Source organism: Cetorhinus maximus, chromosome 20 (assembly GCF_964194155.1).
Source record: "Cetorhinus maximus chromosome 20, sCetMax3.hap1.1, whole genome shotgun sequence".
In the NCBI taxonomy this organism is placed as follows: Eukaryota; Metazoa; Chordata; class Chondrichthyes; order Lamniformes; family Cetorhinidae; genus Cetorhinus; species Cetorhinus maximus.
The window spans coordinates 88537282-88550860 of NC_135898.1; the positions used below are offsets into that span (position 1 = coordinate 88537282).

The 13579-nt window shown below is 41.1% G+C and overlaps 1 protein-coding gene across 2 annotated transcripts in view; it reads right to left on the reverse strand.

Moving 5' to 3' along the window:
• LOC144694569 (metal transporter CNNM2-like) overlaps positions 1-13579 on the reverse strand; it is a 203685-nt gene that overhangs the window by 29976 nt on the left and 160130 nt on the right. For both annotated transcript variants that reach the window (XM_078565144.1, XM_078565143.1), the window contains 2 exons: positions 9885-9978; positions 562-624 (listed from right to left, as the gene is read on the reverse strand). In XM_078565144.1, the coding sequence (XP_078421270.1) occupies positions 562-624; positions 9885-9978 (157 nt within the window). The remainder of the gene's footprint in view (positions 1-561; positions 625-9884; positions 9979-13579) is intronic.

The window sequence follows — 13579 nt, forward strand, 5'->3', positions numbered from 1 at the left end:
GACACACTGGGGGCCCTGTGCACCCTTGGGGAGATCTTTAGCAGCCTGGAAAATTGAAGATAAGTAGCTCATTACCATCCTTAAATAAAGTCCTGCCACTGCTGGGAGGGTTGTCATCAAACCCACTAGTCTGCCTCGAGGAAAAGCGCTTGAAGGCAGGGATGCAGCAGGAAACCAACCAACCGCACATCTTTCCAAATTTCCTCACAACTTGCCTCCAAAGCCACCTTTGCAGGCCTGGAAAATTTCAGCCCATTGCAGGTATTTCCCTCCATAGTACCGATTATTCTGGATGTCAGTGCATGTTTTAATCAATATAAAACATGGACAAATTATGCATTGGTATAATTGTAAAAGCTGAAGGATTGACCTATTGCTGAGGACTCATGATTGAATTGTAGCTTTAAGATTCTTTATATCACATAGGTGCTCCTACTGGACCCTTGCAATAATAGTATTTTGCAAATACTGAAAAGATTTCATTTTAATATTGAAATAAATTATTTGTGTGCAAATTGCAGTTTTAACAAGCACAGTAAGAACATATTTGTACAAATTTACCTGGTGATCCAGCCAGTGATTCAGTCCTGCTGACAGCAAAGGTACGAGACAGAGACAAAGGAACTAAAGGGGAAGTAAAAATAAAAACAGATAGAAGTAAAAATTAACAGTCAAAAAATATTTGACAAGTCACATATTTTACATGCATTAAGGCAAGAGAACTCTGGTAAACAGAACTCCGACTTTCTACATAAAATTAGCATCAACAGATCATAGATTATACACGATATATCACCATAGCAAACCTCAAACAGAAGACATGTAATATTACCTACTTCTCTGGCAAGTTTTAGGACAAGCGCTAAATTACCCATCTCACTATTGCCCAATTAAAGCGATTGGAAGTTTTAAAAAATAATATTTTCTAATTTTCTTCACTCCTGTACTGAAAACGTGGCCTCTTTGATAGGTTACTGCTTCAGAGGCAGCCTCCAGTGCTTCATGTGCAAAGCCAGGCAGTGAACGTCAACAGGTTGCTCCACCATGGATGGGATCACATCCAAGTTGAACAAACGCCCATACTTGTGAAATTTTAGCATCACATAAACAGGGTATTGCCCGTCTGAGTTCAGCTGGATAAGCAGAGTCTAAAAATCAGCCCTTGGGTCTTTCTGACCTCTATGGCTCAATACCGTCCAGATGGTACCTCACTTCCACTTTGTCAAGGTTTGGTCCTTATGAATTTAACATTTTTTAATACATTTCAGAGATTGGCATCATTTGTGTTAGTTTCAAAATTGGGTCACAGATGTTAAAAGTTTTTTTTATTAAGAGGTCTAGGTAAAGGGCAATGCCCATAAGGCACAACATCACCAAAACTAAGAATAGAACAGAAGACTAAATAAATCAAGAACATTGAGTTAAGCAGCTACTGTAACAGAATTTTAGAAATTCTTAATTATACTGTTGACTTTTTATAAAACACACACAGCATACAATGAGGTGTAATGAATTCACGCTCTGTTGCCTGACATCACAGCACATACAAGTACTGTTATATCATTCTCAGATCAGTTTCCCCTTTAATTTCAGTTAGTATTAGTTCAAGTTCAATCAGTGCAATTAAAGGTGACAATTAAGTGAAGTTGCAAAGGCAACTGAAAACTTTGGGGACATAAGCTGCACTGAATATTGATTTGACAATTGTATTTGTGATGTTATGGTTCAACGGATAGCAAGTCCCAGCCACTATGTTGCAAGGTAAAGTTGTCAAAAATCTTAAGTAAAAAGGCACACGCGCACACACCACGCAGACACGCGCACACACCACGCAGACACACACACACCCCACGCAGACACACACACCACGCAGACACACTCGCACACACCACACAGGCGCACACACACACACACCCCACGCAGACACACACCCCACGCAGACACACACACCACGCAGACACACACACCACGCAGACACACACACCACGCAGACACACACACCACGCAGACACACACACCACGCAGACACACACACCACGCAGACACACACACCACGCAGACACACACACCACGCAGACACACTCGCACACACCACACAGGCGCACACACACACACACACACGCCACGCAGACGCACACACACCACGCAGGCGCACACACACCACGCAGGCACACACACCCCACGCAGACACACACACACCCCACGCAGGCAGACACACACCCCACGCAGACACACACACACCCCACGCAGACACACACACACACACACACACCCCACGCAGACACACACACACACACACACACACCACGCAGGCACACTCGCACACACCACGCAGGCACACTCGCACACACCACGCAGGCACACTCGCACACACCACGCAGGCACACTCGCACACACCACGCAGGCACACTCGCACACACCACGCAGGCACACTCGCACACACCACGCAGGCACACTCGCACACCCCACGCAGACACACGCGCACACCCCACGCAGACACACACGCACACCCCACGCAAACACACGCACACCCCACGCAAACACACGCACACCCCACGCAGACACACGCACACCCCACGCAGACACACGCACACCCCACGCAGACACACGCACACCCCACGCAGACACACGCACACCCCACGCAGACACACGCACACACCACGCAGACACACGCACACCCCACGCAGACACACGCACACCCCACGCAGACACACGCACACCCCACGCAGACACACGCACACCCCACGCAGACACACGCACACCCCACGCAGACACACGCACACCACGCACACACGCACACCACGCAGACACATGCACAACACGCAGACACACGCACAACACGCAGACACACACACAAGCAGACACACGCACAACATGCAGACACACGCACAACACGCAGACACACGCACAACACGCAGACACACACAAGTACCTGGAGTATTTTTAATTTGTTTTAATTCATTCATGGGTTGTAGGCATCAGCATTTATTGCCCATCCCTAATTTCCCTTAAGGTGCTGTTGAGCTGCCTTCTTGAACCGCTGCAGTCCATGCGGTGTAGCTACTCCCACAGTGCTGTTAGGGAGGGATTCTGACTCAGTAACAGTGAAGGAACATCAATATAGTTCCACGTCAGGATGGTGAGTGGCTTGGAGGGGAACTTCCAGGTGGTGGTATTCCCATGTGTCTGCTGCCCTTGTTCTTCTAGATGGTAGCGGTCGTGGGTTTGGAAGGTGCTGTCTAAGGAGGCTTGGTGAGTTACTGCAGTGCATCTTGTAGATGGTACACACTGCTGTCACTGTGCGTTGGTGGTGAGGAGTGAATGTTTGTCCCAATCAAGCTTTGTCCTGGATGGCGTCAAGCTTCTTGAGTGTTGTGGGAGCTGCACTCATTCAGGCAAGTGGGGAGTATTCCATCACACACCTGACTTGTGTCTTGTAGATGGTGGACAGGCTTTAGGAAGTCAGGAGGTGAGTTGCTACTGCAGAATTCCAAGCCTCTGACCTGCTCTTGTAGCCGTATTTATATGGCTTGTCCAGTTCAGTTTCTGGTCAATGGTGACCCCCAGGATGTTGATAGTGGGAGATTCAGTGACAGTAATGCCATTGAATGTCATGGGGCAATAGTTAAATTCTCTTTTGTTGGAGATGGTCATTGCCTGGCACTTGTTACTTGCCACTTGTCAGCCCAAGATGCATTTGGACATGGGCTGCTTCAGTATCTGAGAAGTCATGGATGGTGCTGAACATTGTGCAATCACCAGTGGACATCCCCACTTCTAACCTTAATATGGAAGGAAGGTCATTGATGAAGCAGCTGAAGATGGTTGGGTCAAGGACACTACCCTGAGGAAATCCTGCACTGAAATAATTGACCTCCAACAATCACAACCATCTTTCATTGTGCTAGGTATGACTCCAACCAGTGGAGAGTTTTCCCTGATTGCCATTGACTCCAGTTTTGCAAGGGCTCCTTGATGCCACACACAGTCAAATGTCAGTCACTCTCACCTCAGAGTTAATGTTTTTGAACTGAATATGATTTCTTCAGTTCTGCAGAAGTCATATTTGACTCAAAACACTAACTCAGTTTCCCTTTCCACTGATGCTACTAGACCTGAGTATTTCCAGCACTTTGCTTTTACGCAGGTTTCCAGCATCCACAGTATTTTGCTTTGATTTTAGTGGTCAATTGGCTTTTGTATTTCCTACATTAAAACATTTCAAAAGTACTGGCCATAAAGTACTTTGGGACATTGCGATACGAACTATATAAGTGCAAGTCTTTCTTAAAATAGTCCAAAGTGAAACCCACTTCTCTACTGTTGCGATGACACTCTTGGTTCTTGTTAAGCACTGTATTTAGCCAAAGTAAGTAACTCAATGTAGTAATTCAGTTAAACAAAAGTACTGGACGTCACCCAATATGTTCATTATATGTCAACAGTAGTTGCAGGATTTTAACATTAAACCCTTCAAAAGAATCCAAATGTTAAAAGTTTATGTAGTTTTCAAACAAATTATGCTGGACCCTGCAGAATGTTTCAACTCCATAAATTGACACTATTATTATGGGCAATAGGGCTCAAGGGAAGAGTTTAAAAAATATCAAATTATAATTTTGGCAAATGAAAACCCAGTATCACAAGACATTTTTTTTTGGACAGTGTTTCACTGTTCTACTGTTTTTTTTTTGTCCTTAGTCATAAGACATGGCAAATAGCAAAACCACGATCAGTTCTTTCATTGTTCCGAAACTACTGCCACTGTTAAAAATATGGGTGTCCCTTTGATAAATGCAGGCTATAGTTCGTTAACAGCAAATTGGTTTCAAACCCCTTAGGTTGTGAAAGTTGCTATCAAAATGTTTTCTATATATAAGCATAGAAATATTACACTGAAAATGACTGGGAATTGCACTGGAATAGTCGTTTGGTAGTGCAGTACTTGAGTACTGCTGAAAAAAGACATTTTGTCTAAGCTTTTCATCTTGCACTCATCAGGACAATTGCAAAAATACCAACATCAGGGAAAGCAACAACTTTATACTGTATGAGAAGAGAGCGCTGACTGGTTGGCAGGTGGACACTGATTGGTAGAAGTGTTTCCTTGGAGAATGCACCAGTTAATGGAGACTGAGAGTTAACTGCTAAACTTTGTTTGAAATTTAAAGCAGGCCGCTTAACTCTGATTGGTCAAGGCATTACTGTGAGGAATGAACCAGCGCATGGCTGTCACTTATTTTGTTTAGTTGAAACAAGTACAATGTGTGTACATGTTCTTTTTGTCTGCAAAAACCAGGGCCCTGTGTATTAACATATGTAGCTTCCAGTGCACACAAATGTGCCACATGGCGAGCCCGAATGACAATCTTAAATTAGTTGTCAGCGTAATTCTTCGCACACTGAGGATTATTTAGCAAATGTTGTCCAATCACAGAATCACAACTCATGTTGGATACTGTGTTTTGAGTTTTGCAATCATGGGCTGGTTGGGTGCAGTCAGTACCTTGCCCATTGCAAACAGCGGAAGGGACTTGCTGTTTGATACGATCCGCCAGCCTTTGGGATGTACAGTCTACATACCTAGCATCACACTGGCATATATTCATATACCACATTACTCATTTGTGTGATAGGCAGAACTTCTTTTTGGCTTGACGACAGCATCCTGTTAGTGGCGAATACCACTCGTGTTGCTACTGCATAGTAGCAGCGTGAAACAGCTGACTTCACCTGTTGCTCAAATTTTTGAGCTGCCTTGCTCTTCCAGGGTAATCCGAGGTAGGCTGGGCACTTTTCAGAGCCGAAAGTGACGGCCTTTGAAATGATCCAACCAGGGTAGCCGTTATACATGGTATTGTTAAAGCTGAACTTATCTACGCGAGTTGCCGAGTTCATAAGTTCAATGAATACTGATTCACACAGCGGTGGTGGGTCTAGGTCGCCATGATATAGTGCTGCAGTGCAAATATCTATGGTTTCCTTAAGTAGAACATTGGTGAACAGGCTAGCAATGTCAAATGAACGTATGCTGCAATTTGTTTTCTTAGCATTTTCTACATTATTTTCTTTAAAAAAGGGCTTGCGCATGAAGCTTTTAATATATCCGTTGTACTTTAACATGCCTTAGTCAAGTGCCTTTAACCTAAACCAGCACAGTTAGTAGACCTGTGATCTCTCAATAATCTCCATTAAAAAAAGGTCACATTTTACTTTAGCTAAGTCAATTGAGAAGGAATAATGGGGGGAAAATTCAAATTTGCTATGGGTGCAATATAGGCAATAGTGGATTTGCAGAGTCCTGACCAAGTATAGAAAACAAACTAGATTACCACCTGCACATGCAAAGCAAGAAAAAAAGTATAAAACAATTCCATAAACTCAACCAGTTTAAGAGTAGTCCTAAAGGAGTTAAAAGACTTGAAACAAGCAATCCCCAGAGTTAGGTGGCATTTAGCCTAGAATTTAGAGAGAGAGACACGAGTGAAGAGATTTGAGGCACTTAATCATTAGAAGCGAGTCAATGGACACTGGGGAGGTGACAGTGAATTGAAAACACCTGAAGTCAAAGAAGCTGACAAAACAACAGCTAACTACAAATCCATTAGTCCTACTTCAATTTTGTGTAAATTAATTAAACTGTGAGGATTATGTGCAAAATCTAGTAAACAATGGTCACTAAGATTTTACACAGAAGATCCTGCCTGGCCAACAGTCATCTGGTAAACCCCATGATGCCATGTCCTTAGACTTTAAGGCATTTTATAAAGTTCCACATAGATTAACCAAGATCAAAGGTGTGGATTAAAAGTAAAACTAGAGTATGAATAAAAAATTAGTTTAAGGGTAGGAAACAATGGCTACTGGTTAAAAGGGTTGTCAGGGTGAGGGGGGGATAGTTCTTGGTGTTCAGACGAGTGGTTCTAATTTGCATCAATGACTTGGACACTGAGTTGCAATGTGAATTGGATGGATTTACAGATGATACCAAACTAGGAGGGGCAGTGAAATCAGAACAGGCAGCTCAAAAGAACTGCATGAACTAAACAAAGTCAAACAATAGCAGGAGAAAATTACATCAAATACATTACATTTCCATTCTCTATGTTTATTGCACTGCAATTTAAAATTGTCATGCAGCCACACGTGTGTATCTTAAATGAACCGCATCCATGTGTGACCTGTTTGTCCCCTTTGTGTTAAGTTATGGATTGCTGCACATGCGCACAGCTTAGGGGGAATGTTGCATACGGGTATACAGTATCGTGCATACAAAAAGCGTAGGAATGTTCTGGATGGATGAATTAAGGTGACCCAGATTACTTATTTCTAAGGATGTGATTTTATTATTGAAAACTCAAAGGAAGCTGTTATCCTCAAAATAACCACCAGAGGGTAGTCAAGTTCAATGCTCAACACCTTAAACTCCAAATTCAGTATCTTAAAATAAACGGTAAATACAACGCACTTTAAAGCTTTGAAACAGAAAAAAAAAAATCTTTTTGCAAGAATATCTGAATTTCATATTTTAGATATTAAAACAGGATTGGATTATTCCCTTGGCATAATATCAACACCAACGTAGTGCAGTCTTGCACAGTCCAATTTGCTTTTAGACCAGACTTTACTTTCATCCCTATTTTGTGTCAGCAGTAAACCTTAAATCTTCCTGTGCCATTACAGACAGTTCCCCATCAAATGAAATGAGAAATTTGAGGAATCAAGATTGGGTTAAGGCATTTAATACTTTAGAATAATTAAGAACATCACTGAAAAGGTGTAGAATGCTTCTTTTCCTAAAGCCAATACATGTCTTCTGTGCCAGAAAAGAGGAATCAGAGGAAAATAAATCAGATGAGTGGTTCAAGTAAAGAAATTAAAGTCCACTGCGCCAAATCGGAAATATAACCATAATTTATCACATTATCAGGACTTAGTGTGTAAATGTAAAAATCCTATTCTTGTAAGTCTGCATTCAATATCTATTGAACACAGAGGCATGAAGGTTGGCCTATTTACAGACTCATAAATAACTATATGAAATAATTAAAAATTGAATTATCTAAATAGGCTGGTTTATTGAAGATGGAATATCTTCTATGGCACATAACTCAGCGCAGCTGATCATATTAAATCTGGGCTCAAATTAATGTGGTACCATAAAAATAAATACAACACAATGTTAGAGCAAAAACTCACCTCCAACCTGACAAGTCATTTAATCTTTCAATTTATCACATCACTTTTCTTTAAAAAAAAGTTTTTTTTTATTTTCATCTCAGACTTTTGTTTAATTTGAATTGATTTTGCACTTTTACAAGTAGACATTGAATCAAATTGATTAGTGAGTTGGATGATTCACTTAACCTTCAACTGCAGCTTTTGTGGAGTTTAGCTTGATGATCTTTAGTCAGACAGGATTTAAGCAGAGCTCTCACTCAGATTAAATGGGTGGAATTGAGCCCTCGATTTGATGGATTTCACATAGTCTACAGATAGAGCAGGTTAGATGTGCTAAACATTGTCAAAATGGATCATTTACTTGATCCATTTATGATAAATCATTTTTTTTCCCTTTATCTGGCCCTCGTACAGGCCCTGACCTGGTCAATTTCAGATCCCATTTCTACCCAAATCCCCACACTTGATCCTTCAAGTCTACACATTTCTCAACAGCTAATTCCATTAATCCTGAACAAGCTCCAAATGGATTCCATGATTGCACAATTGAAATTGTCACAATGTAAAATGACACTTCTTTCAACAGCTTTATTTTGAGAAGCTTTTTTTTTAAAAAAAAATAGACGTGCTTCAAGATAGGTTCTTCAGATTCCATACAAATTCCTGGGGTTTAATTATTCTAAAATGCAAACCTGGTTTTCACCATCATTTAAATTATATCTGCATACATAGACACACAGAGGCAGATTTCCCACAAGAATTCAGGACAAAACTGAATTCTCTAATTCTATTGACGCTGTGCTTAACGAACGAAGACATGTAGCTTCTAGTGCTTAAGAAGCCCATCTGGTGACGGAAGGGTGTAGCTGCACGAGTGATGCCCAATTCAGGAGAGGGCAATATACACATTAAATTTCTGATCTGATGAAACATTAACTCAGTTTCTCTCCCTGCAGATGCTGCCAGACCTGCTGAGTGTTTCCAGCATCTTGCATATATTTAAAATTTCCAGCATCCAGAATTTTACTTTTGTTTTACACATATTTACTTTCTTAAAAGGTTAGCAAATCTCCTTTGGTGTAATTCACTGATCTGGAGAACACGTTGTTTTGTCGCATGACCAGAGTGCTGTCAATGAGTATATACAGCAGTGTTACAGGGGCTAATTACAGCACTTGTAGGTTTATGCCTCCTCCTCCTCCAGCTACCATACCCTAAAGCGGGTGTTGGCAACCATGGACTTCTACTGGATTGGTCCATGATTATGCTTGGCAAAGTGCTGCAATGATTTGCCATTGCCTTCTGCAGTATGGCTAACCAGGAAACTCTACTGCTCTTACTACCTGCCATCAGGCATACTGGAAGGATTTACAGGCTAATAATCAAACTGTTTGATAATCAATCCAAATTATGAACGCATCTTCTGTGGCCTTCAAGTCCTGAAGTGGGACTTGAAGCCATAGATTCTGGCCCAAAGGTAGGGATGACATCATTACACCACAAGACTTCCAGATATACACCTGCACAGGATAAAAATATGTCTAGTAGTCTAAACATAATTTACAGCTACAGATTGTAAGAGGATTACTATAACTTTAAAATCCAAGAATACCAGTAAAACGTTAATAATTTGGATTCAAAAGCTTTACCAATTATCTGATCTCTACAACTATTCTAATTTTTTAATCAATTAAGATTAGTACCTGGAGAAGATGTAAGAGCCATCATGCCATAATAAGAGAAAGCACCTGCTTCAAACTTCATTACTTCTTTTCCAGCTTCCACCTCCACCTTCCCCTAGTCACAACAAGTAATTGGCATAATGAAACCATCAGTCAATAAACACGAGGCTATTTCTTCATAATAAGAATATTCATTAAACTAAACATAATGCCTGACTCAAGTTCAACCAATCTAAGGATCACTTCAACTCAATTAGGATTCTGAAACAATGTGAAAACATTTTCTATGTAACATTTCTCCTGTGAATTAGACAGCGTTACTGTCATTTACTATGGTGGATATTTAGTAAACATAGATAAGATGTTATGAAATAATATGATCAGAGCCTCAAATTATGAAATATTGGTTTCAGTTCCTAAGACATAAGCTTATGATTTTCCAAGTTTGAAGAACCAAAGAAGTGAACCTGTTCCCTTTCAAATCTATAATACTGATATTATTAAAATAGCGCTACAATCCATGTGGTTTAGGTGCACTCTCAGTGCTGTCAGGGAGGGAGTAACAGGGTTTTGACTCAGCAACAGTGAAGGAACAGCAATAGAGTTCCAAGTAAGGATGGCACGTGACTTGGCAGGGAACTTGCAGTTGCTAGTGCTCCCATGCCTCTGCTGCCCTTGACCTTCTAGGTGGTAAAGGTCACAAGTTTGGAAGGTGCTGTTGAAGGAGCCTTGGTGAGTTGCTGCAGTGCATCTTGTAGATGGTACACACTGCTGACACTGTGTGCCAATGGTGGAAGAAGTGAATGTTTAAGGTTGTAGATCAAGTGGGCTGCTTTGTCCTGGATGTGTCAAGCTTCTGGAGTGTTGATATTAGGAACTGTAATGCTGTGGGATGACAAGTGGAGCTGGTTAGACTCTCATGTTGGGGATGGTCATTGCCTGGCACATGTGCTGTGAATGTTACTTGCCACTTATCAACCCAGGTCTGAACCTTGTCCAGGTCTTTTAGCATGTGGGCATGGAGATGATTCAGTATCTGAGGAGTTGCAAATGGTACTGAAAACTCTGCAATCATTAGCGAACATTCACATTCCCGACCTTAAGATTATTGATCATGCAGCTGAAACTGCAGCAATGTCTTGGGATTGAGATGGTCATGTGAGGGACGATGTGATAAATTAAAAAGAGAGGACAAAGCAAGAGAGCAAGGTAGCATTAAGGGAATTGATAATTGGAGGGTGGCAGGAAGGGACAGAATGTACAAACTTAAGAGTAAGGCAGCAAATAAGGCTAGACGTTTTGAAAATAATAAAAATAACAGAATTAAAAGCACTCTATCCGAATGCACACAGTATTTGCAACAAGGTAGATGAATTGATGGCACAAATGGAGTAAACAGATATAATCTAATTGCCATTACAGAGACATGGTTGCAGGGCGACCATGGCCGGGAACTGAACATTCAAGGGCTTTTGACATTTAGGAATGATTGGCAAAAAGTCGGGGTAATGATGTTAATAAAGGATGAGATCAGCACATGAGTGAGAGAGAATCTTAGATTGGAATATCAAGATGTAGTCAGTTTCGGTGCAGCTAAGAAACAGCAAGGAGCAACAAACACTGGTAGTTGTTTACCACTACTTTTGGTGGCCTATAATGTAGGGCATGGTATAAATCAGGAAATCGGGGTGCATGTAAACAAGGGTAACACAATAATCACGGGAGACTTCGATTTACATATAGACTGGATAAACCTAGTTCGCACTAATATTGTAGAGTACGAATTTCTGGAATGTAAATGAAATGGTTTTCTAGAACAGTACATTGAGGAACCAAATAGAGAATTGGCTATTTTAGATCTGGTATTGCGTAATGAGAAAATGCTAATTAATAATCTCATTGTAAAAGAGCCTTTAGGGAAAAGTGACCATAATACGATGGAATTTTACATTAAATTTGAAAGTGATGTAGTTCAATCCAAAACTAGGGTCTTAAATCCAAACAAAGAAACTACAAAGCTATGAGGGACAAATTGGCTGTGGCAGAATGGGAAACTACATTAAAAGATATGACGATAGATAGGCAATGACTAGCATTTAAAGAATGAATGCATGATTTATGACAAATTTACATTCCTTTGAGACAAAAAATCCAGCAGGAAAAGTGATCCAGCCATGGCTAACAAGAGAAATTAAAGGTTGCATTAGGTCAAAGGAAGAGGCTTATAAAGTTGCCAAAAAAGCAGCAAGTCTATGGATTGGGAGCATTTTAAAATTCAGCAGAGGTGGCCCAGGAAACTGATAAAGAAAGAGAAAACAGAATATGAAAGTAAACTAGCCAGAAACTTAAAAATGGACTGTAACAGGTCCTTTAAGTATGTAAAAACAAAAAGATTAGCAAAGACACATTTGGGCCCACTACAGGCAGAGACAGGAGAATTTAGAATGGGGAATGAGAAAACGGCAGAGAAACTTAACACATACTTCATGTGTCAGTCTTCACAGAGGAAGGTCCAAAAAACCCTCCAGAAATACTGAAGAACCAAGGGATTAGGGAGAACGAGGAACTGAAAGAAATCAGTATTAGTAAAGTAGTACTGGAGAAATTAATGGGGCTGAAAGTTGATAAATCTCCTGGACCTGATGATCTACATCCCAGGGTGTTGAAAGATAGTGGATGCATTGGTCATCTTCCAAAATTCCATAGATTCTGGACTGCTTCCTGCAAGTTAGAAGGTAGCAAGTATCACCTTACTATTTAAGAAAGGAGGGAAAGAGAAAACCAGGCACTACAGACCTGTTAGCCTGACGTCAACAGTGGGGAAAATGCTAGAATCTACTATTGAGGGGGTGATAACTGGACACTTAGAAAATAATGGTTTGATTGGGCAGAGTCAACATGGATTTATGAAAGGAAAATCATGGTTTGACAAACCAGTTGGAGTTTTTTTTTGAGGATGTAACTAGTAAAATAGATAAGGGGGAATCAGTGGATGTGGTGTACTTGGATTTTCAGAAGGCTATCAATAAGGTCCCACACAGGAGGTTCATACAACCATAGAAAGTTTATGACACAGAAAGAGGCCATTTGGCCCATCGTGTCTACGCCAGCTGAAAAATGAGCCACCCGGCCTCATCCAACTTTCCAACATTTGGTCCGTAGCCCCGCAGGTTACGACACTCGAGTGCATATCCTTTTAAATGAGTTGAAGGTTTCTGCTGCCTCAACTACCCTTTCAGACAATGAGTTCCAGACCCCCCACAACCCTGTAGGTGAAAACCTTTTCCTCATTTCCCCTCTAATCTTTCTGCCAATCAGTTTAAATCTATGAATTAATAAGCAAAATTAGAGCACATGGGATTGGGGATAATATGCCGCCATGGATTGAGAATTGATTACCGAACAGAAAACAGAGAAGGCAAAAAATAGGCTATTCTCATTTTGGCTGGCTGTGACTAGTGGAATACCACAAGGATCAGTGCTTGGCTGGTTTGGATGTGGGGACCAAATGTAATATTTCTAAGTTTGTTGATGATACGAAACTAGGTGGGAATGAGAGTTGTGAGGGGGATGCAAAAAGGCTTCAATGGGATTTAGACAGACCAAGTGAGCGGGCAGGAACATGACAGATAGAATATAATGTGGAAAAATGTGAAGTCATCGCTTGGTAGGAAAGACAGAAAAGCAGAGTATTCCTTAAAGACAGAGATTGGGAA